We start from the raw sequence: 27,098 nt of genomic DNA on the forward strand, positions 1-27,098 counted from the left end.
AGAACAGTGATTGAGTAAACAGGTGTAGAGTGGGACATGGGTGAGGAGTGATGAATGGGTTAATGAGAGTGGGTGAACGAGTGAGAAAATATTGAGAAAATAGGTGAGTGAGAGTGAGTGAAAGGGCAATGAGTGAGGGAGTGAGTGAGTGAGAGGGACAGTGAATGAGTGAGAGGGACAGTGAATGAGTGAGTGAGAGGGACAGTGAATGAGTGAGAGGGACAGTGAATGAGTGAGTGAGTGAGAGGGACAGTGAATGAGTGAGAGGGACAGTGAATGAGTGAGTGAGAGGGACAGTGAATGAGTGAGAGGGACAGTGAATGAGTGAATGAGTGAGAGGGACAGTGAATGAGTGAGAGGGACAGTGAATGAGTGAGTGAGAGGGACAGTGAGTGAGAGGGACAGTGAATGAGAGGGACAGTGAATGAGAGGGACAGTGAGTGAGTGAGTGAGAGGGACAGTGAGTGAGAGGGACAGTGAATGAGTGAGAGGGACAGTGAGTGAGTGAGAGGGACAGTGAGTGAGTGAGTGAGAGGGACAGTGAGTGAGTGAGAGGGACAGTGAATGAGTGAGAGGGACAGTGAATGAGTGAGTGAGTGAGAGGGACAGTGAATGAGTGAGAGGGACAGTGAATGAGTGAGTGAGAGGGACAGTGAATGAGTGAGAGGGACAGTGAATGAGTGAATGAGTGAGAGGGACAGTGAATGAGTGAGAGGGACAGTGAATGAGTGAGTGAGAGGGACAGTGAGTGAGAGGGACAGTGAATGAGAGGGACAGTGAGTGAGTGAGTGAGAGGGACAGTGAGTGAGAGGGACAGTGAATGAGTGAGAGGGACAGTGAGTGAGTGAGAGGGACAGTGAGTGAGTGAGTGAGAGGGACAGTGAGTGAGTGAGAGGGACAGTGAGAGAGTGAGAGGGACAGTGAGAGGGACAGTGAGTGAGTGAGAGGGACAGTGAGTGAGTGAGTGAGAGGGACAGTGAGTGAGTGAGTGAGAGGGACAGTGAGTGAGTGAGAGGGACAGTGAGTGAGTGAGAGGGACAGTGAGTGAGTGAGTGAGAGGGACAGTGAGTGAGTGAGTGAGAGGGACAGTGAGTGAGTGAGAGGGACAGTGAGTGAGTGAGAGGGACAGTGAGTGAGTGAGTGAGAGGGACAGTGAGTGAGTGAGTGAGAGGGACAGTGAGTGAGTGAGAGGGACAGTGAGTGAGTGAGAGGGACAGTGAGAGGGACAGTGAGTGAGTGAGTGAGAGGGACAGTGAGTGAGTGAGTGAGAGGGACAGTGAGTGAGTGAGAGGGACAGTGAGTGAGTGAGAGGGACAGTGAGAGGGACAGTGAGTGAGTGAGAGGGACAGTGAGTGAGTGAGAGGGACAGTGAGAGGGACAGTGAGTGAGTGAGAGGGACAGTGAGAGGGACAGTGAGTGAGTGAGAGGGACAGTGAGTGAGTGAGAGGGACAGTGAGTGAATGAGAGGGACAGTGAGTGAGTGAGAGAGACAGTGAGTGAGTGAGAGGGACAGTGAGAGGGACAGTGAGTGAGTGAGAGGGACAGTGAATGAGTAAGCGGGACAGTGAGAGAGTGAATGAGAGGGACAGTGAGTGAGTGAGAGGGACAGTGAGAGGGACAGTGAGAGAGTGAGTGAGAGGGACAGTGAGTGAGTGAGAGGGACAGTGAGTGAGAGGGACAGTGAGTGAGTGAGTGAGAGGGACAGTGAGTGAGTGAGAGGGACAGTGAGTGAGTGAGAGGGACAGTGAGTGAGTGAGAGGGACAGTGAGTGAGAGGGACAGTGAGTGAGTGAGTGAGAGGGACAGTGAGTGAGTGAGAGGGACAGTGAGTGAGAGGGACAGTGAGTGAGTGAGTGAGAGGGACCGTGAGTGAGTGAGAGGGACAGTGAGAGGGACAGTGAGAGGGACAGTGAGTGAGTGAGAGGGACAGTGAGTGAGTGAGAGGGACAGTGAGAGGGACAGTGAGTGAGTGAGAGGGACAGTGAGTGAGTGAGAGGGACAGTGAGAGGGACAGTGAGTGAGTGAGAGGGACAGTGAGTCTCAGGGTGGTGAATGAAAAGTGTGTGTGGTTTTATTTATTGGCGTTTCTGGCAAAAGAAGCCACTTTGTGCTTTTTTCCTCAATGGAGTGATAAAGTGTAAAAGTGTAGCACTGATACAGGTCCCTTTCCCTCTCCAGATGTGACTGTGACTCATTCTGCTTAGATGGGGGGGTGAAGGCTCATGGGAGAGGGTGGGAAATCAAATGATTAATCTGATGAAGCCATTAGAGGCACCTTCTGCACAATACGCTCCACCCAACACCAGCTGTGCTGAGCAGCTCCTGCCAGAGAGAGAGAGAGTGTGTGTGTGTGTGTGTGTGTGTGTGTGTGTGTCTGTGTTCAGAAACTTTTCAGTAACTAACAAGTGAAAAAGTCATTAACAGCAAAAAAAGACAAAAATGTTTCAGGTGAAGAGATTCGGAACATAGTGCATAAGCAACTCCAGAAGTATTGGCGCCCTTCGTTAAAATGTTTCAAGTCTCTTGTAGACCGGAACAGGTTTCTTCCTAGGATCGCCCTGTTTCTGATGCCATTCCTCTTACCTGCACCCCGGACCAGTTTCCCAGCATGTGCGTGTACTGACTATCATAAACTAACTCGCCTAAATAGTAAGCTGGCCAGGTTTCTCTGTAAACCTTAGTTGTGTACTTTACATGTGATGTTTCATTGTGTATGCACTGGCTAGCGTCTAGTCAGTCAGCAAGCCATGTTTCTCTGTAAAGATTAGCTGTCTACTGTAGTTCGCTAGATTTAGGCTAGATCTTTTTCATGCAGTTTAGCTAAATTAAGCCGAGACAGTCATTCTAAAGGGATGTTATGGATGGCGAGGCCTTTGATTTTAAAATAAATAAATAAATAAATAAAATGATCCAACAAGACACGTTGTAAGAAACCTGTACAGGCTATCTCGGGCTCGCTCGAACCCTGTACTGTATATCCACGGTCATTAAACGCACGGTGAATGTGTGTCAGGGGCTTCCACAGCTTCCTTCCACGTCCCTCCTGGAGAATTACCACGAAGAAAAGAATGAGAAAAGAATTAGGACTTCCCAATAGGGATAGAAAATGAGCGAGAGAGAGAGAGAGAGAATGAGAAAGAGAGCCTCCAGCTAGCATAAAGCCGCAGCTGCTGAAATGAGGAGGGAGGAAGACGGATCGCGCACGTCAGCATCACGGTCAACAGGGAAACACGTCTTCGTGAGCCAGTAATGTGGGTGAAAAAGGAATGCTGCGTTTATCCCCCTTTTTTTTCGTGAACAAGATCAGGTCACTTACTTAAACAGCTCCATATGCCTGAGCGCGAGAGGAACAAACGCAGGACAGACGAGACGAGCGAACCAGCTGCAGGATTGCAACGTTTCAGCATCTTAAGAGGGAGAGAAAGAAAGAAAGGTGCAATGTATTTAGCAGAAAGCACAGCCATAAACCCCCGGGGTTTGGTGGAATGCGAGTGCTGTAGTTTCAGGAAGGAAGCTGAAGTTCGAATGCATACGGTACGAGTGAAATAGTGATAGACTTTTAAACGCGAGTGAGTGAACTAATGAGATACTGAGTGAGTGAATGAGTGAAATCACAGAGTGGGTTGAGTGACATGAGGGGAGAGAAAAAGAGCGAGTGAAATAATGAGATGGGGAGGGAAATACTGAAAGTCAGCCAGTGAGTGAGATGAGGGAGTGAGGGAGTGAGGGAGGGAAACAACAGGATAGTGAATGCGAGAGCCAGTGAGTGGGTAAAATAGTGACTGAGACAGTGAGTAAGTCAGTAAATGAATGAGAGAGTGGATGAGCGAGCGAGAGAACTAATGAGATAATGAGTGAAGGAGACGTGAGGAAAGTGAAATATTGAAAATCCGTACGTTAGATATTAAAACAGTGAAATAATGTAGTAGCTGAGTGAAATGGTGAGATGAGTCCGTGAGCGAGTGAAATGAGATAACGAGGGATCGAGACAGTACGTGAGACCATGAGTCAATGAGATAACGGTATAGTAAGTGAAATAATGAGCGAGACAATGAATGAAGTGTGAAGTGAAGTAATGATATAGCGAGTGAACGAGTGACGCAATGGTATAGCGAGATAACGAGTGACGCAATGATATAGCGAGCGAACGAGTGAAGTAATGATATAGCGAGCGAACGAGTGAAGTAATGATATAGCGAGCGAACGAGTGACGCAATGGTATAGCGAGCGAACGAGTGAAGTAATGATATAGCGAGCGAACGAGTGACGCAATGATATAGCGAGCGAACGAGTGAAGTAATGATATAGCGAGCGAACGAGTGACGCAATGATATAGCGAGCGAACGAGTGAAGTAATGATATAGCGAGCGAACGAGTGAAGTAATGATATAGCGAGCGAACGAGTGAAGTAATGATATAGCGAGCGAACGAGTGACGCAATGATATAGCGAGCGAACGAGTGAAGTAATGATATAGCGAGCGAACGAGTGAAGTAATGATATAGCGAGCGAACGAGTGAAGTAATGATATAGCGAGCGAACGAGTGACGCAATGATATAGCGAGCGAACGAGTGAAGTAATGATATAGCGAGCGAACGAGTGACGCAATGATATAGCGAGCGAACGAGTGAAGTAATGATATAGCGAGCGAACGAGTGACGCAATGATATAGCGAGCGAACGAGTGAAGTAATGATATAGCGAGCGAACGAGTGAAGTAATGATATAGCGAGCGAACGAGTGAAGTAATGATATAGCGAGCGAACGAGTGAAGTAATGATATAGCGAGCGAACGAGTGACGCAATGATATAGCGAGCGAACGAGTGAAGTAATGATATAGCGAGCGAACGAGTGAAGTAATGATATAGCGAGCGAACGAGTGAAGTAATGATATAGCGAGCGAACGAGTGAAGTAATGGTATAGCGAGCGAACGAGTGAAGTAATGGTATAGCGAGCGAACGAGTGAAGTAATGATATAGCGAGCGAACGAGTGAAGTAATGATATAGCGAGCGAACGAGTGAAGTAATGATATAGCGAGCGAACGAGTGACGCAATGATAGAGCGAGATAACGAGTGACGCAATGATATAGCGAGCGAACGAGTGAAGTAATGATATAGCGAGCGAACGAGTGACGCAATGATAGAGCGAGATAACGAGTGACGCAATGATATGGCGAGTGAACGAGTGAAGTAATGATATGGCGAGCGAACGAGTGAAGTAATGATATGGCGAGCGAACGAGTGAAGTAATGGTATGGCGAGCGAACGAGTGAAGTAATGGTATGGCGAGCGAACGAGTGAAGTAATGATATGGCGAGAGAACGAGTGAAGTAATGATATAGCGAGCGAACGAGTGAAGTAATGATATAGCGAGCGAACGAGTGAAGTAATGATATAGCGAGATAACGAGTGACGCAATGATATGGCGAGTGAACGAGTGAAGTAATGATATGGCGAGCGAACGAGTGAAGTAATGATATGGCGAGCGAACGAGTGAAGTAATGATATAGCGAGCGAACGAGTGAAGTAATGATATGGCGAGTGAACGAGACATCAAGAGAGTGAAATATTGAAATAGTCTGCAAGTGATCTATTAAGACTGAAATGAGATAACGTGGGTGATGTATGGAGATAGTGAGTGAGTAATTGAGTAGGTGAGATACTGAGTAAGCGAGACAGTGAATGAAATTATGCGATGATTGAGTGAATGAGAGCGAGGCAAGTAAAATATTGAGATATCGAGTAGGTAAATGACGCACTTATATAGCGCTTCTATCCAAAGCGCTTTACACTGTGTCTCATTCACCCATTCACTCACACACCAGTGGTAGCAGAGCTGCCATGCGAGGCGATAACTTGCCATCGGGAGCAACTTGGGGTTCAGCGTCCTGCCCAAGGACACTTCGGCACGTGGAGTCACGTGCGCCGGGAATCGAACCTCCGACCCTACGATTAGCGGACAACCCGCGCTACCACCTGAACCACAGCCGCCGCGTGGTGGCTGAAGCGCTGTAAGTGAGATAATGAGATCGTAAACGAAAGAGTAAGTGAACGGGTGAGTGAAATATCGACGGAGTGAGTTTTCGAGCGGGCAGCTGAGACGGTGAGTGAGATATCGAGAAGGTCAGTGAGATGTTGAGGTAGCGAGTGAGTAAATAAGTGAGGGAGTGAATGAGAGATGGTGATAGTAGGTGAGTGAGTAAATGAGCTTTGGGGAATGAATCATATGACTGATGTGAGTGAGTGAACAAGAATTTTTTACACTGGACTTCACTGAACCATCATCCAGTATGAAGAAATAAATGACATGTACGGTATGTGTTCAGAATATTCCTCCATGTGTAAATAAAATGCGTTTGTGATATTTAGTCTGTACACTCTTTACATTCTGGGAAAGGAGAATGCTAATATTAAGTGTAAGGTTAGATAGCCCGAGTCCTTCATCTTGTCTTTTCTCTTTCTGGGGTTTTATCCGCGGGGTGAAATCAGATCAGAAGTGCTAGAGGGGACGTGTCCTCACGTTTCACATTTCTGCTGATCATCCATCATTTTTGGCGAGCCGAACCTCAGAGCGCTAAGCATGAAAGAGGAACCAGCGTTGCCCGAGGAGATAACTGTCACCGGCGCTGTGGTGAGTAAATGAGACGGGGAACGAACTCCGTACGGTTCGTCGCCTTGAGTCCGAGCGAGCGTGCGGGTGAATAATATGAAAAGCAATGAACGCGCTTCAGTGTATTATACATTTATACATTAGTCATGTGGTATTAATCATCTGTAAGGAATAAAGCATTTGGTTTATGTTCTGTAATAGGAAAAGAATCAACAGCAGTGAAGAGAGTTTACCGTTACGACCCCAGCGTCGATTATTTTCCAATAACCGCATGCCCTCAAGTGTTTTATTCCTCTTGTACTGCAGCGATTTGCCAACAATTGCTTACTTATTAAAGCGCGACCTGCTGTACATTTTATCCGTTTATAGTTACATTTAACGTTACTCGACAGGTCCTGTTCTCACTTACATTATAGCAACTCCTTAACAAGCCCCTCTTTTCTCTCTCTCGCTCTCTCTCGCTCTCTCTCTCTCTTATGTTACAGAGAAACCCAAAAAAGTGTAAACTACTGTCTCCTGAAGATAACTTGAAGCTTAAGTTTACAGCTGTACATCTGACTGTTACACCGCGAGCGCACTAGCTGGAGACTCCGCCCTTTTAGTTAAACGAACATCGTCTGACTAGAAAACTTCACCGTATCAACAATTGCACGCGTCGTTATAAATCGCACGCCCTTGTGTTGTTGATGCCGTTAGAGAAAACAAACCGACACCTTCCGACCGATGAGAATCGAGCATTCTGGAACGCCGATCAAGCACAAGAGCGTCGATCTAGGCATGAGGTCGGGGTGTCGTGACGTATCCGGTACCCGTGCGCACTTGTCGGTGCCGGTACTTTTGAGCGCAGTCAGGTCTGCATCTAATATCGGATCCAATTAACGTTTGGCGCGATCGGTTCGATCGCTCAGCGGGAGAGAGACGCACGGCTGTTTCGTTAACCTTCACGCAGACTGGCCTTTCTGCTTGTTCTTTTGTCCCGTGAAGGTTACAGGACAGAAATGATTCCTAGTTTCATTGAGTTTCATCCTTTTTTTTTTTTTTTTTTCCTTTTCATGAGTGGACAATTTTCCTCAGTTTCGTTTCCTCCTCGAGCGTGCACAAAAGGTCACACGACCGAAAATAGCCATTTCACATCATTTCAGTTTTTCCGTACTGCAAGTAGTTTTGGAAGTCACCTAGTCAGTAGCACAGCTAAACTTTTTTTTTTTTTGGGGGGGGGGGGGGGGGGTCTGATGCAAAAAAAAAAAAATCCTTTTTGACTGTGTTACTGCCATGACTTGATTCCGGACCAGCTGTGAGACCCGGTGATGCTTCATAGCTGCCAGATGTTTTCACCAAGGATGTTTTCACGCTGATTATGTGGAGCGATACAGTGTGAATTCATCACCGCTAGACCGGGAACGATTTACGCTGCTAGGCGGGTGAAAAGCCTGAACGTTACGAGGCTTCGTCCGTTAACGAAACGCACGCAAACGAACGCTCGCAGACAAAATAGTCCGCGTTGCCTGAAGGCTCCAAGACATCGCTTCGCTTGCTCGCGTGTAGCGCTCGCTCAGCCAATCACCGACTGAACCATAACGCACAGCCTACCACCATGCCAGAAACCGTGTTGTATTTCTTCATAGCGTGTTTTTTCCACACTCGCCCCTTCGACCAAACGTGAGACGGTTTGTGAATTTAGGATGTACGAATTACGATAAATACACATCTTCAATCTCGACAGCGTTCGTCTGGAAGAACTCCTTCGTCGCCTTTTCTTCAATTCCGCTGCGAGTTTTTAATCATACGGACGTGATGAAAACAGTACAGGGGTTTCCTTTTCCAGTGTTATAACCCGCAGAAGATGAATTAAAATGATGGTGTAATGTTTATAAGAAAGAAAGAAAGAAGCAAGAACAAAGAGGGACAGACTGGTTTTCTTCATTTCTGGCCGGTCCATTAGGGACGTTGTAAAGAAAAGGTCTCTCGGTGTCTGGGGGGGAAAAAAACAACAACTTATTCTCCCCAAAATTCACTCTTTCTTAGTTCTGGATTCTCCTTCTTCACTGTTCTCACACACACACACACACATTCTTTCGTCTCATTGTCCGTCATTCTCACTCTCTTAGTCAACCCAGTCACTCCCCCAACACACACACACACACACACACACACATCCACCCACACAAAGGTCTAAAGAGTGGTGTCTCAGCCTTCGGGCTATCCAGACTATCCAGATAAAGGAATAGAAGCTCTTTGTATTCTTCTATTTGCTGCTAAAGGAACGCATTCCTCACATTCCTCAGCGTTAAGTGCGACCTCACCGCTGCTTGTACCGCGGCCGCTCGCTACCCACGATGCTCTGGGTGAGAAACACATTGACAGCTGGGGAAGAAAAAAAGAAAAAAAAAAAGACACCACAGTGCCTAGTGGGCATAACGCTGAATAAAGGGAGGGGATTGTATAGGAAGCTCGGTAATTACTGTCCCTACAGAGAATTACACAGGACTGGGAAAAGACCAAACACACACACACACACACACACACACTCAGAGGCGCGGAACAGCGTTTACAATGGCTAAGTGAGCATGAATGCGAATACTGTGACTTTCATTCATCTTCGCTAAGCGCTTTATCCCGGTCAGGGTCCCGGGAACGCTGAGCGTGAATCGGGAATACATCCCAGAGAAGATGCCAGTCTGTCGCAGAGCACCCCACACACACGGCTACGGCTGATGTAGAGTATCCACTCCAGGGGGGAAGAAACCACAGATCCCTGAGGAAGCCCTTGTAGACACGGGAGCAACACGTGAAACTCCAGACAGAAGCCCATCAACCTAAACGCGAAGCCCATCAAGAGGAACTGAACAAGTCACTATACCGATTCATTCACCTTAGTGACTCACTCGGAAAGACTGAATCATTCTGAAATGAAACATGTCTACTAGGAACCAATACAAGTTCCTGACTTTCTGAAAAAGGTGAAAAAGATCACCTTATAAGGAGTTGTGGGCGGGGCTTAACAATGTTTTTCGTTCATCTCGTAAGAGTACGTCAAATAACGACAGCTAGGAACGTCAATACAGATCCATTGTGTAAAAACTGCTATAAAAAATCATAAAAAGTGATTGACGGGTGATAAGGTTCGGACGAGGGGCGGGGTTAGTGTTCATTCATAACTCTTTCTTCGGCTTGTTTTTTTTGTTTTTTCTCTCCCAGTACCAGGTGTTGAACATACTGTGCCAAAGAAAAGATTTAAATCAGAGCCGAACGCACTTGCTTGAGAGCGTTTCGGAATCAAAACATCGCAGGCGCCGTAGGCCCCTCGAACACGCCGCGTAACCCCTGCGCCGCTCTCCGCGATCGCCTCGCTGACATCTAGAATTGACTCTGGACTCGAAGCGTCGTCGTTAATCATCGATCACTGAAAGGGCTCGATTGTTTCGCGAAACAAAGACGTCTGATCCGATCTGACTCGCGGGGAACGTTTCACAATAGATACTGTCAGAGAGCAGATTAATATGATAAAACGTCCAGAGATGCCTCGCGGCGAGGCAGAACTTCTCAGGGCGCAGAAAACGAGCCTCACGCCGTCTTACGTCGAAGTTGGACGCAAAAAACAGAGTACGTTCCGTTCACGCTGTATATCTACAGGCAGCTTGTTTGGTTTTGTAGCACGAGTAGCTACCAAGCATTAACATCCTAAAGCGTGTCACTCGCACGTGGTCATGAGCAACGTAAGACGAGGCTGATGAACGGCAAAATGTCCAAGCCATAAAAGAAAGATGAGACTCTAGATACAGCGGCAAAGAGGCAGCTGAATGCTGAGATGACGAATGTAGGATTAAATGTACAAAATCATGTCCGGATAGAATAATACAAAGGCTTGGAGCTTATGCTCGGACGCTTTTAGAGAGAATACAATTTGTCATCCAGGACGCGTATCCAAACCTGCTGACGAGACCGTTTAAGACGATCAGACGTCGAGAGACGACTAACAGTGATGCCGGAAGGAAAAAGAGCAAGACAGAGATACATGAGAGGGGAAATCTGGAAGTTCGGGACCATTGGGCAGCTCACGAACCTTGAGGATTGATGAGTAGACTAATGTGTCAGGTAGAGTAGGGGGGGGGGGGGGATGGGCGAGCCAGACTCCCGCAATAAGTGCTGTAAAATTGTTAGCTTGTGCTAACAATGGGCCTCATTTATTACACTGGATAACAAACACGTTTCTTGGTGAATTGTTCAATATACACAAGGAAAATGCGGTTAGTTTGTATAAACTTTCCACATCCGCTACGGAATTTGACACTGACGTGAACCTCGATCGGCTCTCCGTAAGGTTTGCCTTCGTGGGGAGTCTTGTGGGTGTGGCTAAACGTAAACGTGTCATGAACTTGTTGGCCGTGCACGACCCGTTTAGTAGCAATCCCGCCTCTGGACGGGGTTTGCATGTTCTCCCCGTGCTTCTCGGGTTTCCTCCGGTTACTCCGTTTCTTCCCGAAGTCCAAAGACGTGTGTCGTAGGCTGCTTGGCGTTCCCAGATTGTCCATAGTGTGTGCAAGTGTGCCCTGTGATGGGTTGGCACCTCATCCAAGGTGTCCCGCGAGTTCCCTGGGATAGGAATTTCCCGTGAAGCGGTATGGAAAATGGACGGATGAGAACACGATGAGTTTTTGGAGCGAGACATATTCACTGAACTGACCAAAAATTCCATAGAGTCCCATTGTTTAAAAGCTGCTTTCTTTCTCGCCCTTGTTTACAGACAAAATGATGCAAAATGCAAGAGGTCTGGCTTGTGAGCCAGGTTAGCAGTTATGAATGGTGTTATGGGAGTACTGATGGTACACGCAGATTGTTGTTTCTTTCTTGCCACGCAACACCCACTTGGTCTTGGATCATAAGTGAGCTAAGGGAAAGCCCCCTGTTAGAATAGCTGCCAACATTAACATTCATATTCTTATCTGAACTGTTAGCACGAGATGATTCATGACTCTAGACATGACTCAGTGTTGGTGGATTTCTTTCTTTTTCGAAACCTTCTGCTCAGGACTCCATCCTAGGAAAAACCAAAACTTTTGTTGGATTGTACTTAAAAGCGTCGATAGTGACATCAGCAGCATCGTTTGATTTCCGACGACCTCCCTTCTTCGCGTTTCCGCCGACTCCTTGACAAGAATCGGTCACGAATGACATCATTTCCTACAACACAAGACTACCAAAGAAACTAGGACATAGTCGTCGTTTGTTTTTATTTATTTATTTATTTATTTATTTATTTATTTAACGCATATACGTGCGTTCGTTACATTCTTACAGATGTGCGTCTTCGATCCGAATTTCCTCCTCAAAACCAGTGGGTATTTATTTATTTATTTATTTATTTATTTATTTATTCATTTAAATCACAACCCCAGTGTAAGATCGTCATTGACGGAGGTTGAGAAATTGGTGCGCGCGCGGCCGTTTAGGAGAAACTCTCTCGGGTGTAAATGCGAAAGCAGGAACGCGGATGATTAAGTCGCGAAATATGACGGCAGAGGATGTGGCTGCTGCTCTCCGAGTCACTTTAAAAAAAAAACAAACAAACAAAAAAAAAACCGAACGGACGAACACCGACGAGTAACGCATACAAATCACGCTATCCGCAAATGAATCCGTACCTCGTTATTGCGCTTTCATCCCACAGCCCTTAAGTTGAGTTAAGACCAACATAATGCGCCGCTGCAGTACTAGCAGCTGGTTAATGAACATGCTTTATTTACATACACTGCTGCTCCTGTATGTAATCATTTCTAGTAACGGCTCTAAACGCAGGAAGGGTTCGTTGCTACGTGCCATTTCAGGAACACGAACGATGCAAAACAGGCTAAAAACAGAACGAGCGAGAGAGAGAGAGAGACAGGCTTCTTGTTTCTATGGTTACCAGTCTTCCTACTTTCCCATGGTCTTTCACAGGAGTGTTGATGTGAACTAACGCGGGCCATCTTCTTCTCTGGTCTTCATTTTCTGCTGTGTTTTTGGGACACAGTCATGGCATTCAATAGTCTACTTGTGTCTTGGAGAGAGGGGGGGAGGGAGGGAGGGAGGGAGGGGTGTTTAGGGTGAACATGCTAAATTGACCATATTGTTACATGGCGCACAAACGCGTAACTCACGAGGACGGGGTTGGAGACACGCACAGGGTTTACAAATGGACAGATTCTTCCAAAGGGGTGACCGAAAGCTCCTTCGAACTGGACAAGCTCTAATCAGACAGATACGGATAGACAGCTATCGATACGTTATATATTTTATATATACTTTAAACCGGCTGGTTTTCCTGGGCACCCTTCACGCCAGAATGCCGTTAAAGACCATAAAGCTTTTTCGAAAAAGTTGGAGAAACCTTCGAACTGTTTTATTTTCATGGGAAAAGGTGTTTTCGGGAACGTTTTCGAAAACGCCGTCGCGATTTTTCACGCGTTTTGACCGCGCTCGGACTCTATCGATCGTGGCCGCCGAAACGCTCCGTGCTCGGGTTGAACGTTAAGCAGCAGTTCCACCTCGTCCTCGGTTCACGTCCGAATCCGCGTTTTTTTTTTTTCTTTTTCTTTCTGCGTTTCGCCGTCTCCTGCGTTCTCTACGTTCCTCTCGAGGCGTTTCATATTATCACTGGCCTGGTGTGCTCATCTGAGTGTTTTTAAATTTTCGCCCGTAGACGTGTGGACACGGCATCATTCCGGTTTCTTCAGCATAAACCTCAAGATATTGGAAATGCGGCCATTTTGAAGACGTCCAAGATTACTGACCGTCCTTTCGTCTCTTTCCTCTTAAATTGGAACTACTGTAGCAAGGGAGTGAAAGACACCAGTGTTAAGAAGATATATATGTAATAATACGTTTTCAAGCTAAATCAAAGCATAGTGAATGCCTACCCAAGTTTTATTAACTACTCGGCTAGCTGTTTTTCCCACCTCCCCCAGCTTTCTAGCACTTTCTAAACTAGCGCGGTAGATTCAATTCATTCACTTAGCAAAACAATGCATTTTGTTTTCTATTGAATCTGCCAGAATGGCGGTTGTAAGAATGACTTTTGGGGTGAAAACTGAAAGGAAAGGTTAGAAATGAGGAATATATCCCAACCTCCCCGGTCAAGGAAAGTTGATTGTTGTGAATCTTTATCAATAGATGAGTTGTTATTGGGGGGTTTTTAATTAATTTATTTATTTTTACTACAGATAATGATCATCAAATCAACATCAGCATTGCCAGCTTCAAGTAACATGACCTTGAGGAACATCTGTCTGTGATTTCAGCTTCAAACCATGCCATGTTGAGTGAGAACAATCAGCCAGTGCCAAGTTCTTGCAAATATCACCTCAAGAGTTCCACTGTCAGCCCGGCCAAACCTACAAAATATGGAGCTCATCGATACCAATTTGACCGCGACCCCAGTGTTTTTAAAACTAAACATCGGCACTGAGCCGTACTGTTCGATTCAGAGATGCCAACCGTCCAGAATACGAACGGCGCCGGATGCCGAGCTAAGCAATGCCAACCGCTAATATCACGAGATTACCATAAACAGACCTAAAATGTCATCTCCTCCAGCGTCCAAGAGCTTTCCTTCGGCACGGACTTCCAGTCATGACGTTTTCAAATGAGCATCCGGTGAGGACCTCCAGCACGGTGGAGCACTGTTTTAATTTAAAAGCCATGGATTGGAGATCCGAGCCTGCAAAACAGTAACCGAGTTTGTGTGGACGTGTGTGTTGTCTTTGGAGTTGAGCTAGGTTTGGCGCCAGGCCCGGAATCTGTGTATCTCGCCGAATATAATAGCAGACGCTGGGCAGAATTATTTTACCAAAGGGTACAATTATTGAGTGTTTGAAATACCTCCGCGGTATCGAATGAGCTACACAGCACGGACGTTAAACCGTAAAAAAAAAAAGAGAGGAGAATATAGTGTTATACATGTTATAGTATGAAAGAACCACTTTTTTTTAATAGAGCGAGGTACGGTTAGTAACGAAATACTTTGTTTAAGGATCTGCGCTCGAGTTTTTCTGTCCCCGAAGTACTTCTGATTTTAAATAGGGATTTTCAACTGTCCAGCGTGTCCTCAGATTCCTGTCTTCGTCCGACAGGAGTGGAACCCGATGTGGTCCTCTGCTGTCGTAGCGTCTCTCCCTCGAGGTTTTGCGTTTTCGTGCGTTACGCGATGCTTTTCTGACCACCACGGCTGTAAACAGTGGCTATCCGCGCTACCGTAGCCTTCCTTTCAGATCAACCCGGTCTGGACGTTCTCCTCGGACTTCTCCCATCGACTTCTCTCAGACTACCGCTCACCGGATGTTTTTTTGTTTTCCGCACCGTCCTGTGTGAACTCCACAGACCATAGTGTGTGAAAAGCCCAGGTTTATGGAACGCTCAAACCAGCCCCAAGAACCGTGCCACAGTCGAAGTCTCCGAGATCTCGTTTTGACCTCATTCTGAAGTTTGACGTGGAACTGAACTGAAACGCTTGACCTGTATCTGTGTGCTTCTACGCCACGTGATTGGCCGATTTAGAAAAATTGCACCCTTCAAGGAGTCTAAACCGACGTGACACGAGAACGAGACCGAACGCTCGTCGCTGTAACTTTGCTAAGTACGCTTAGTATTTCATTTATCCAGGCACTTTGTATTGCGACCGCTAGCTTTGAGCTTTCACGCTAGCTAGCTAGCGTTCGAGAGATTAGGAACGAAGCTGCCGTCAAGTAGCCTTCGCTGACCTCGGTGCCTTGACAGAGTTCAATCGAGTGGAGAAATCGAAGGTGTCCTTCATCTTCATCTTTTCCCAGAGGATTTATTTCGACGTTTCGGTAGGTTAACCAACCGCGTTAACCACCCGTGCATCGGGAGTACTCCAACTTTAAGTCGTCTTACTGGAAAACAAAATTCAGCAGCTAAAGGACGAACGGAATGACTCTCGAGATGCACGAGAATCCAAAAGAGTCCCGCTTAAGTCTGCGGAGAAGTGTGCGAGAACGGGACAGGAGGACTCTCGTGCTTGAGGACTAACGAGGACTTAAAGTACGGGATTGGACGAGACGAAGCACCGAGAGATGATTGAGAATCTTAATTATTTACATGGTTCGCAAAAATCCGTGGTCTGCTGTTCCTGTGGATTTCTGATCGTCTCAGGACGTGCTGTCGTTCACAACGAGGAAGCCGTTGTGTATCTTGACATGTTCACCGGGGAAAATGTCAAACGTTGACGTTAAAGTAATCAGAAGCATAGTTGTGTCCAAATAAGGGGTGTAACACAGTGCCTGTATCTGTATTCAGATTTATGGCTTAACCCAGAAGGATTTTGTTTGTTTGTTTGTTTGTTTGTTTGTTTGTTTATATCACACTACAGAACGTCATTCTTCTGACCGAGCCACTTGTGTTCCTTAAGTCTGGACATTAATATCAGTGTAGTTGGAAGATCACTGCTGTTTTATCGCTATTGAGCGACAGATGGTCCTTTATTGCGCGTCACACGTTACAGTTACAGCGTAAACCCGGTGACCCGTGAACCATGTCGCATGCTGGATTTGTTTTGTTTTAAGCGGAGCTTTTAACGTATTCATTCCTATTTGTTTTGCTGTGTGCATGTAATGTGGTTTGTTTCCTCCGTTCACGCACTGTGCTGCAATCATTTCATCAATACAGCATCTCTCCGGACTAACAGTCCATTATCTCTCAGTACAGAGCGTCAGAGCCACTTAGCATGATGAATAACAATCACTTAATTCACCTACGCCTCCTCACTCAGCCGCGCGCAAGTGCGCAGTCTACGCTCCGTCCGTCCGTCCGTCCGTACATCCTTCCATCCATCCATCCGTACATACGTACATCCATCCATCCGTCCGTCCGTACATACATCCATCCATCCATCCATCCATCCGTCCATCCATCCATCCATCCATCCGTCAATACATCCTTCCATCCATCCGTCCGTACATACATCCTTCCATCCATCCATCCGTCCATACATCCTTCCATCCATCCATCCGTCCATACATCCATCCGTCCGTACATACATCCTTCCATCCATCCAGCCGTCCGTACATCCTTCCATCCATCCATCCGTCCGTACGTACATCCATCCATCCATCCGTCCGTACGTACATCCATCCATCCGTCCATACATCCTTCCATCCATCCATCCGTCCATACATCCATCCATCCATCCATCTGTACATACATCCTTCCATCCATCCATCCGTCCATACATCCTTCCATCCATCCATCCATCCATTAATTTATCCACTTATTCCATCCATCCATCCATTCAATTAACCACTTATTCCATCCATCCATCCATCCATTCAATTAACCACTTATTCCATCCATCCATCCATCCATTTTATTAACCAATTATTCCATCCATCCATTAATTTATCCACTTATTCCATCCATCCACCCACTTATTCATTCCATCCATCCATCCATTCAATTATCCACTTATTCCATCCATCCATCCATTCAATTAACCACTTATTCATTCCATCCATCCATCCATTCAATTATCCACTTATTCCATCCATCCATCCATTCAATTAACCACTTATTCCATCCCTCCATCCCCCCATCCATTTTATTAACCACTTATTCCATCCATCCATTAATTTATCCACTTATTCCATCCATCCACCCACTTATTCATTCCATCTATGGATCCATCCATTGACTTTTTCCATCTGTCTTTAGAATTCTTCCTGCAGTCATTTTCCATTTCGTGAAACCATGAATCTGAATGATATTGAAGGATATAAAACAGTGTGTGTGTGTGTGTGTGTGTGTGTATATATATATATATATATATATATATATATATATATATATATATATATATCTATCTCATGGGCTATGTTTAATACATTAATCCAGATGTTTTTGCAGATCTCCTTGTTTATCTCTGAATTATTTCCTTCAGTACCAGATCAGTCATTTGATAATGGTGTAAAAATATATAACAGAATGTGTTTTGAACCTAAAATGATATAACATTTCAAGCTCATTTGTGGTAGATTGTTTACCGAGGCCTCTTAAACCAGATCATCTTCTGTCAGACAAACACACACACACACACAAATACACAGACTGACTTTTTGGGAAATACGCAAATGTCTGTGATGTGCAATCATGTGAAATGTCAAAGAGAAAAACGCGAGAATTTGCATTGGATTTACATTCAGGAGAGAGAAGGGGGGTGGGGGATGGGGGATGGGGGTGTGTGTTATCAGTCTGTTTAACTGATCAGGATAAAACTGAGCGCTGCAGGTGTTCCCTCTGTGACCCACATTAAAACCACGAACACACACTTTGTAGATGAACTACATATCGTCCCCAAAACATCTGCTTTTATTTAAGCACAACATCCTCTATAGAGCACCGTTCATACGTTTACAATATGTAAACAAACAAACAATTATTTAACTGTGGTAAAAATAAAAAATAAATTATTCACATAAAAATAGCTATGGATATGAGAGCGTATTAAAATAATGCTGGAATAATTATAAAGTCAATTTAACAGAACATAATTTATTGCCCAAATATTATCAAAGAAGAGAAAGCTATTTTAATATAATAACGTTAATTGAAAAAAACACATTAAATCCACCAAACAATAAATAAATGGGAATAAACAATGAACCATTTATGCTCTTATGGCAAATAACTAAATATAATTTCCAGTGCCCACTTGTAACAGTAACAATGTGTGTTACAACACTGCCACCTGGCGGCAGAACCGATCATACATTTGTGTGTGTGTGTCTGCATCAGGTGAAAAACAAATTGATGAATCTACTCAGGGAAGGTTTTACACCACTGCAGCCACCTACATTTGTTGTAAGAAAACGAGAGAGAGAGAGAGAGAGAGTGAGTGAGTGAGTCATTAGTAGAAATGCTACTGTGTTTATGATGTAAATATTTGTATTATACACCAGTTGACCATTTAATGAGATGTATTTCTTTTTGTATAACTAGTGACTAGCGCTTCGGTGCTGTGGAGACCTGCACGTTTTGTCAGTATTTGGAACGGGAGATGGAATAGTAAATCCTGGGCCTCTGGGCAGGAACCAATGCAAGGTCCAACACCTCACCTAACCTCAGTCCGCCCCCCGCCCCCCCGACTTTAGGTCAGTAGCCGAGGCAATTCTAGAGGGCCTGTGGGTCGTTTTCCATCTTTACTGCCATTATGTTTCCGGGAATCCGAAATGAGCTAGCTAAGTAATCAACACTCCAAAGTGAGCACTAACTCACTAAACGATGCTAGGCTAGCATTAGATGACCTTCTGACCACCTACAGTTGTCATGCTAATAATAATTTTGTTATTAGTTTATCTTCAGCACTTACCACGGTTCTGCTTTCTCTTTTCTTCTCTTCCTTCCTTTTCTGGCTTCCAGTGTACTGAACAGTGTTGTATTTCACACTTTCATGGACGTAGTATCAGCCTCCAGGAGGCCCCTGATAACTCGGAGCCCCAAGCCAGGAGAACACCAGGAGAACTAGCAGCGTATGGGGATTTAAAAATGATGATTTTTATTATTATTATTATTTAACATCCTTCACTTCAGATCTGTGCTTTCTGGGCCTCTGAGTGCCCAGGACAATGGTGCTTGATTCTCAGTACAGCAGTGACCCTGACCTGGTAGTGTGTGTAGTTATGATACGAGTGTAGCTGGAGCAGCAGCAGTGTCGCTGGTGTTGTAATAATAATAATAATACATGAGATGTGCAGTAGTTGGTTGTAATGACGGTCAGGTTGGAGTCTCGGCGCTCAGCAGGGTGTGTGTTGGCATCGCACTCTTCGAGCTCTAACGTCTCATTATGCCAAACCGCTCAGGCGGTGGTTACCAGAGCAACTGTGCAGAACGAGCCACACACACACACACACCATCATAATAATTAGTAATAACCTAACTGACTTGTTTATTTAGTCTAAAGTAAACTGTGTTTATATATGATATATTCACGTACTGAATCACACGTGAAACATGTGGGTTTTTTGGTGGGTGTGTTTTTTTTTTCACGTGCTCAAACCTTCCTGCCAGGCAGGAAGTGACGGATTCCGGACAGGAATCCAGACCTGTCGGGAAAACGTCTAGGTTTTCAGTTCCGTTCACAACTAAGAATGGAGTCTAGTTTACAGCTGCTATAGCGCACGTGATACCTTGTTTCAAGGATATTCCACAGTACCTAAAAGTAACTAGAAACGGATAAAAACTAACATGGGATCATTAGCAAAATGACCAGTAACTCTACTTTATCACACCCACGCCACCCCGTCGTTGATCGAAATCCGATACCAGCACGATTCCTTCACTTATCGAACCGATATCCTTTCGCCGCTCTCTCAATCATCTAAACTGCGTCGTAGGGAATTATTGACTCTTTAAAAACCCCACACACACACACACACACACACACACAATAAATCCAAACACACGTTACATCGGCTTATGTTTAGTCAAATATGAACAGTTTCAACAAGTGACAAATTACACCCCGCCCCCCCAAAACATTCCACACAACACTGAACGAAGTCCTGTAGCGTATTGTATTCATGAAACGAAAGTGCAACAGTCGTCTACGGAAAGGCAGAACGTACTTTTACGCTAATTCCATCACTTGCATAAGATTAGATGAAGTTAGTACTTCATAGACAGAAGAAGGAAAAAAAATCCCATAAAGCCGAACGACAATATGCTGAAGAAAGAAACACAAAATGAGAAACATAAATTACAGACCAGGACTCGCGTCTAATCCTATAAACAGAACGAGTAGCATGAGAAGAGTACGGCTACTTATGAAGCCCAGAAAGGTGATATATTTCCCCACTCTTACTGGAAAAGTAGAAGAGCTGACATACTGTAAGCTTAGGTGCAGTCATCCATATCATCAATACCTCAATCTCTGGGCTGATCTGTACATTTTTTATTATTAGGTTGTTTTTTTAAAGACACGCATGAACCCAGACGTGTCCTGTTCATCTTCCACTTCTGCTCTAAAGCCAATTTTCCCCCTGAATAAACATATGGAAATATTCATCCAATGGAAACACTGAATGAATTCAGCTCTGAACTAAACTGCACTGGCGGGAAGTCACCCGGTCGGTGGACCCACAGGCCAGCGTCTTGCTCCCGTCGGCTGAATGCAAAGGTGTGGGCGTAGACTAAAGAGTTTCGAGACGTTAAAGCGTGGGTTCGTTCGGGAACGGTGGAGTCCTCGTATCGTCGGCGGCGGCGGCGCTGGGCTTCCGGCTCTTCACTCCCAGTTCTCCCAGTCCTCATCGTCAAACTGGGACATGGAAATAACGAGCAACGGTGACGTAGAACACGTGACTCGGGTTGTTCAGGTGTCGACGGATTCATTTTCTAGAACGGTACCTGCGAATACGTACCTCTGCGGTGGCGTCGGTCTTAGACAGAGCCAGCTGAACCTCTTCCTCCGTCATATCCAAGTCGAAGTCTTTTTCCCAGTCCTCGCTCACGTCAGTACTGGATCCTTCCGGAAAATAGATCACAATAAGACATCAGGGAAAAGAAAAAAAAAAATCTACGTTTTTTTTTTCCTTCCCTCAGATTGATATGTATACGGTCTGCTTCGGAATTATTGGCACCCTGTGCTATATTATTATACATGTATATATTTTTCACCTTTTTTGCCGTTAGTAGAAGGCGTGGACTTGCCGCTGTCAGAGTTGAGCTCGAACACTCGCAGGTCTTGCACTACCTCCAATTTTCTTGCCTCCTGCTCCCTCGCGCCCTCCGCCCTCACTCTGGCTCCCTCCTCCCTCGCTCTGACTCCCTCCTCCCTCGCTCCCTCCGCAGCGGCAGCGCTCTTCTGCTTCTCGTCCTCGGCTGGCGCGATGGCGTGGCTCTGCGGAAGGATCTCCAGCTGCGTTGGGAGACTCACACTGTCGCTGCTGACCGACGGAGTGACGTCCGACGCGGTGTCGCCGTGGGGACCCGCCACCTCAGAGGACGGGGCGCACGAAGGGCCGGTCTCTACGGTTACGGGCGGGGGAGGAGGAGGAGGAGGAGTGAAGTCCAAGCGAGACGGCGACGAGGCTCCTAGGAACTCGTCTGGGGAAGATCATGTGATCATTTGAGGCTGACCAGCCTGAGAATTTTATCTTCCTGATACGGACTGATTCCTGATACGTACCTTCCTCTTCCTCCTCCCAACCCAGACTCTCGGACTGAGCGGTTTCCTCTGCTCGCCGCTTCAGGGCCACTCTCTTGGCCTCCTCCTGTTCTCTCACACACACACACATATTCAAAGTCTTTAAGTGTGACGATGTGTACTCCTTTAACATTAACACTTTAACAAACAGTAAAAACGTGTATAATATAAATCATCCCGTGGAAAAAATTTATATATTACATATATATATATATATAGCGTCAACGTTTTACTGGCGCAAAAACTTGCAGCAAATTTCCCTTTCAAAGCCGTTAATTGGCCAGAAACTGGCACGGAACAGCTTTACAGAAGTCCGGATATAGCCTTAAAGCTCGAACCAACAGCGGCGAAGTGAAGTCCTGGGATGAACACGAGGCGGTCTTTATGTTTACAGCAGGAGATTATTATCCACTGAATAAATCGGTCGACGATGAAGCATTAGGAGGCGCAGGAGCAGGGCACGAGGTCCGGAGATCGAGAGGAGCCACAGCAGGAGAAGTGCGTGATGAGATCAGCGCCGAGACCAATCAAGGCCAGGGCTTTATTAATCTAATCTGTCCTCTAACCTGTGCCAACTCGGGATTTTATACACACAGCGGGCGCATTGTTCTACAGGGGGGCCCCGTTTCCGACACGCCGAGCGTACAGCCGCGCAGATCACAGCACGCCGTGCAACATGCGTTAACAGATGAACTCGCAGCACAGTTGATCCTTTCACGTGCGTTTCACTTTTTAAAAAGAAACAGCTAATAAAGAAGATCCTTTTTGTACGCACAGTAATCCTAGGCACGGACTTTCCTTTTTAACGTAGGTGACGTTAAAAAAAAGTAAAAAAAAAAAAAAGGTCTAAATTCATATGACGCGCAATTTTAGGTGAAAAAATTCCCTTGGAATGTTTCATGCATGAAAGGGTTAAGTGTTACTCCGAATGATTTTGAAGAAAGTGTATTTGGTGTCGGGTTCGCGTCGACGCAAAGCTGGAAACAAAAGCGTCCGTCGGGTTTTTGTGCCCGGTTTAGTTCAGGATCGATCTGTGACCGCTACGACGCTTCAACCCCAATCTCCTTACGATACACGTAGAGCGACGTGCTGCGTCCATTCAAACACTTCACGCAGACGAAACGAAAATATTACGAAGCTCCGTATTTAAGCGCCGTAAAACGTCCTTTAGTTAACTTCTTAAATTCGATTCGATATCGCGCTGTTGACGTGCGCACATCGCGGCGTGAAACTTTACCTGATCCAGCTGAAACACTCTGTAAAAGTAGCGCTGCCAGAACTCTGAGTGAGCCACGGCTGCTGGAACCTACACAGAACACACACACAAACACGCGCACGCTTAAGTTTTTATGCTTTATGGCATCTTTGTACAGTCGCGTGCAAAAGTTTGCACCCCCCCTCCTATTCTTCTAATTGTGACAAATGTTTTTCTGTCTCTTGGGATTTATCTACAAAAAAAAAAAAAAAGAAACCAAATATTGGGCCAAATATTACATCCGAGACGTTTCATGAACCGCGCAGAGGAAATAAAAAAAAAAACAAACATTTTTTTAAATAACGTTTGCCGTTATAAAAGGCGTATGATGTTAGTACAGATTTTTTTTTTATCTCGTGTTCATTTTTTCACTCTTGATATCTTAAAATATACTCGAACGATTTCTGCTTGGTTAAAAGGAAGGACTTGCGGTAAAAACCTAACACTGTAAATCACCTTGGTATAAAACAGAGTGCCCTCCAGAATTATTGGCACCCTTCATTTAATAATAAAAATAAATAAAAATGCAAGGATTGTAGAAAAGAACTATCTCGCACAGTATTTCTCTGTGATCTAACAAAGTCGTCTCGTTAGAACTACTTCGTTTAGTCCCCCCCCCCCAAAAAAAAAAAAATCAATGCCAAAATGACTGAACAGCTGGAACAGGGCCCAAGAAATTGCACTACTTTAATAAAAAAAAAAAAAGTTTACGCTCAAAAGATCACTTCATGAAAGCAATTTAAATATATATATTTTCACACAACAGTTTTGTGAGGGGTGCCAATACTTCTGGAAGACGCCGTCATCAATATTTCGTCCTAAGGGTGTGTTTACTTCCGCACTCGGGATTTAAGCGTTATAAAAGCGCCCGTGGCGAGCTGCTAATCATCAGCTCTTCGGTAATAAACCTGCTGTGAGGAATATACCATTTTTATGGCTTTTCGTGACGAAGCAGGAGCGGGTCGTACCATTTTAGTGTAGAGGGCTCGAATAGACGGGCTGTTAACCAGCAGCTCGGAGATTTCAGCTTTCTTCTCCTCCAGACTGAAAGAGGAGAGCCAAGCGTCGAACTGCTCCGGAGGACCTGAAAAGAGAAACACCTCGACTCCTACGTAAAGCCGCTATAGTGCAACCTGAACGCTAGAGCCGCAGCAGATTTCCTGCTTCCTTTTAATCATCTGTAGCGTGATAAAGACACCACCTGACTCGGAAAACACCACATCATGATGATGAACTTTCCAGAAACACAACACGTCCGTTTATTAATTACAACCTCTTCAACGAAACAGCAGACTGTCTATAACATGTCCATATTTAGCGTTTGATGAAGTCAAACAAATACACATGGGGACGTAAACGAAGAGAAAACGGACGTACCGTCTGGTTCGTTGCAGTATGTAGCAGGGTCGGCTTGTAGACTGTAGAGACGGGCCTGAAGGAAAGCAAAACTCGGGTCAACTCACAGAACCTACCGCAGCGCTGTTGAGTTCTCAATTCTGTTTGTTTGTTTATTTTTCCGAGGAGATGTTTATTTAGCACTCGCGGAAGGAGTCTCCAGCGTCAGTGCTGTGTAGCAGTCGGTAACGAAGCCTTTTCCATCCATTCGGTCATTCCTTTACATGACTGTCGTTTAGTAGTCTGTACAGACGTGGTTTTTTTTTTTTTTTTGTGCGCGATTGTTGCAGTCGAAAATACCCGATTTTTCCGAGATGCAACTTGTAGAGTTTTTTTTTTTGGGGGGAAAACTACTCGGATTGGCGAAACTGCCACGTCGCAGTGATGCTTGCTGGTAAACGAAATGATTAAACTATTAGCGGTACTCGTGTTCGGAAGAGGGATGTGTCTCGGCCCAAACCGGAAAGCCTGCGGGAACTCCGAAAACTTTCGCGGGCTCCTCCGAATGTTGCGTGCAGACTTGGCTCGATTTCGGCGGAAACGCAAAATCCCGGAAGGACTGAAAACGTACAGCTGCTATAACGCAAGTGAAAACAGGGCCGAACTCGCTTCCGTGGGCGCTCCGCGACATTAAACGTAGCTAGAAACGGATAAAAAGTACGACGTCGTACGTTTACGTAACATCAAGTGCGACTTGAACGTCGGCCAAACGTTGCTGTGGTGTACGAGGAACGGTAACAGTAACCCCGTCGTTGATCGTTTTCGCTTTATACCGCAGCGCTGTGGAGTTCTCGATTCTGATTGGTTGACAGACGTTCTACGGCGTGCGATTGTTCTTTCAAGTAAATGCACAGGAAAACTAAAAAAGTAGTTCCGGTCAGGTCTCGACCGCATTACATTTCCAGATCGCTTCGCCAAGCGAACATTATTATATTGTATGGAACTGGATGGAACCGTCACGTGGTGATATTAAACAACTTCCTGTGTACGAGACGTCCCGGCCCGTTTACGTTTAGAGAATTTCGGCCCGGAACGCGGCGCCGAGTCTGACCTTGGTGCTGTCGTACACCTCTGTGGTTCCGGCCGGCGTGGCCACCAGCGTGATGACGTCGCAGTCGATCGTCATGTCGGGCGGAGGAGCGAGCGTGTCCGTGATCACGCCCAGAATGTTAGAAAGGCTCTTCTTCACCTTCTCCGTCGTCTCGGACGAACCTTCCACCTGCCGCGGGACGAGAACAGAGAACCAAGGCTGTCTTTTCAACAAAATAACAGACGGATTTTTAAAAATTATGTATATATTCATATACGTGTGCGAGATAGGAAAGCATACGGCCAGCTTGGTCTTGACGGCGTTGGCCGTGGCGACGATGGAGCACGCCGTGTCATGCTGCACCACGTTGGAGAACTCCGTTAAATCCCGTTTGATGAACTCGTACGCTTCGGACGACTGTAAAAGGTGCGTTCGGAGACGGTTCACTAACTGGCTGATAAATTTGTGTATAATAATAATAATAATAATAATAATAATAATTGTAGCATATGCGCATAACAAACCAAGGGAATGAATGTGTTTGTTTTCATGACCAGACCAGAACATTTAAGGCTGAATTACATGATAATTAGTGTTTAATTCCCACATACTCACTCTGTCTTTGATGGACTGGAAGCTCTGCTGCAGCCAGCCTCCCCACCAGCCTCCTTCCCTGAGACCGTCACACATACCGATGTCAGTCAATTCATCGATTCTCCAGTAAAAAAAAATAAAAAATATCACACTGGAAAACCGGTATAAAGCAGTATCGAAGCGCGCGTGATCTCTAATCCGAGAAAGATCTAGAAACCCTTTGGAGATGACGTAGGTAACAGGCTAGGTTAACTCTCTAGCCTGTTAGCACTTGCTCAACAATTCAACCGAGCGCAGAACATAGCTGACATTTTTATTTAAGCTGAAAAAGACAACATGTTGTAAATCCGCGCTTTAGCTCACTGCTAACTCACTCAAAACACTGCTGCGACAAACCGTCGCTTTTATTGCCTACCCCGGCTCAATCCTAAACAGCGCTCTACTTTCTGTGTAGTGTACTACACATCACATACAAGCCAATACGTCATACCCTACACGTAGTGCACCTAGATAAGGAGCGCCGAACAATTTGGAATCCAATCCCTGCGCCAACAAAGCTCGCGGCACTAATTTTTGTAAACAAACCCTGCAAATCCGTTCCCGTCTGGCGTCGCTGCTAAACGCGAATCTCGCTAATCGGTACAGTCTAGCCCTGATATTTAATGCGCTTCTTTATAAAGTATCAGATCAACGACCCGAGCAACTCATTTCTCGGATCTCGTAATGATTGTTTTAGAGCGACTTAACAACTCACCCTTCCGCCATCTTCAGTGCATGACGTCATCTGAACACCTTCAACCCGGAACCCGGAAACGGGTCTTTTAATGTCGCTGCAAAATAAAATATCCGTATCCTAAGTAAATGAATGGATGTAAACACGTTAGTGATTCTTTATAAACGGTGCAATTAGAAGCATTAACGAGGTGTGTAGTAACGGCTGTACGCGTGCGGTGCGTGACGACGGGCAAATTTAAACGAAAATGAAAGCGACGTAAGAGAAGCCATTTTTAAAAGGAAGACGCGCGA

The 27,098-nt window shown here is 45.5% G+C and overlaps 1 protein-coding gene across 3 annotated transcripts; it reads right to left on the reverse strand.

Moving 5' to 3' along the window:
- Positions 1-20,060: 20,060 nt before the first annotated feature.
- bsdc1 (BSD domain containing 1) lies at positions 20,061-26,873 on the reverse strand. 3 transcript variants are annotated; one of them, XM_053620306.1, is made up of 11 exons: positions 26,827-26,873; positions 26,094-26,151; positions 25,779-25,895; positions 25,500-25,667; positions 24,431-24,485; positions 24,022-24,137; positions 23,036-23,104; positions 21,781-21,865; positions 21,270-21,698; positions 21,014-21,117; positions 20,061-20,910 (listed from the first exon to the last, which is right to left on the reverse strand). In XM_053620306.1, the coding sequence occupies exons 1-11, from the start codon at positions 26,835-26,837 to the stop codon at positions 20,878-20,880; spliced, it is 1,245 nt and encodes a 414-aa protein (XP_053476281.1). In that variant the 5' UTR covers positions 26,838-26,873; the 3' UTR covers positions 20,061-20,877. The 3 variants fall into 3 exon arrangements, with proteins under 3 accessions (XP_053476281.1, XP_053476280.1, XP_053476279.1); XM_053620305.1 differs by lacking the exon at positions 26,827-26,873 and having other exon boundaries at positions 26,094-26,763; XM_053620304.1 differs by lacking the exon at positions 26,827-26,873 and having other exon boundaries at positions 25,500-25,895; positions 26,094-26,770.
- Positions 26,874-27,098: the final 225 nt, after the last annotated feature.

Source organism: Ictalurus furcatus, chromosome 3 (assembly GCF_023375685.1).
Source record: "Ictalurus furcatus strain D&B chromosome 3, Billie_1.0, whole genome shotgun sequence".
Classification (NCBI taxonomy): Eukaryota; Metazoa; Chordata; class Actinopteri; order Siluriformes; family Ictaluridae; genus Ictalurus; species Ictalurus furcatus.

Bases quoted from the DNA above. Each gene is read 5' to 3' on its own strand.
- bsdc1 (XM_053620304.1), bottom strand. From the start codon at position 26,168: ATGTGTGACGGTCTCAGGGAAGGAGGCTGGTGGGGAGGCTGGCTGCAG. The intron at 24,486-25,499 runs GTCAGACTCGGC...GCTTTCCTTCAG, and splicing joins AGGTGTACGACAGCACCAAG to GCCCGTCTCTACAGTCTACA. The intron at 23,105-24,021 runs GTACGACCCGCT...TGTTCTGTGTAG, and splicing joins GAGCCCTCTACACTAAAATG to GTTCCAGCAGCCGTGGCTCA.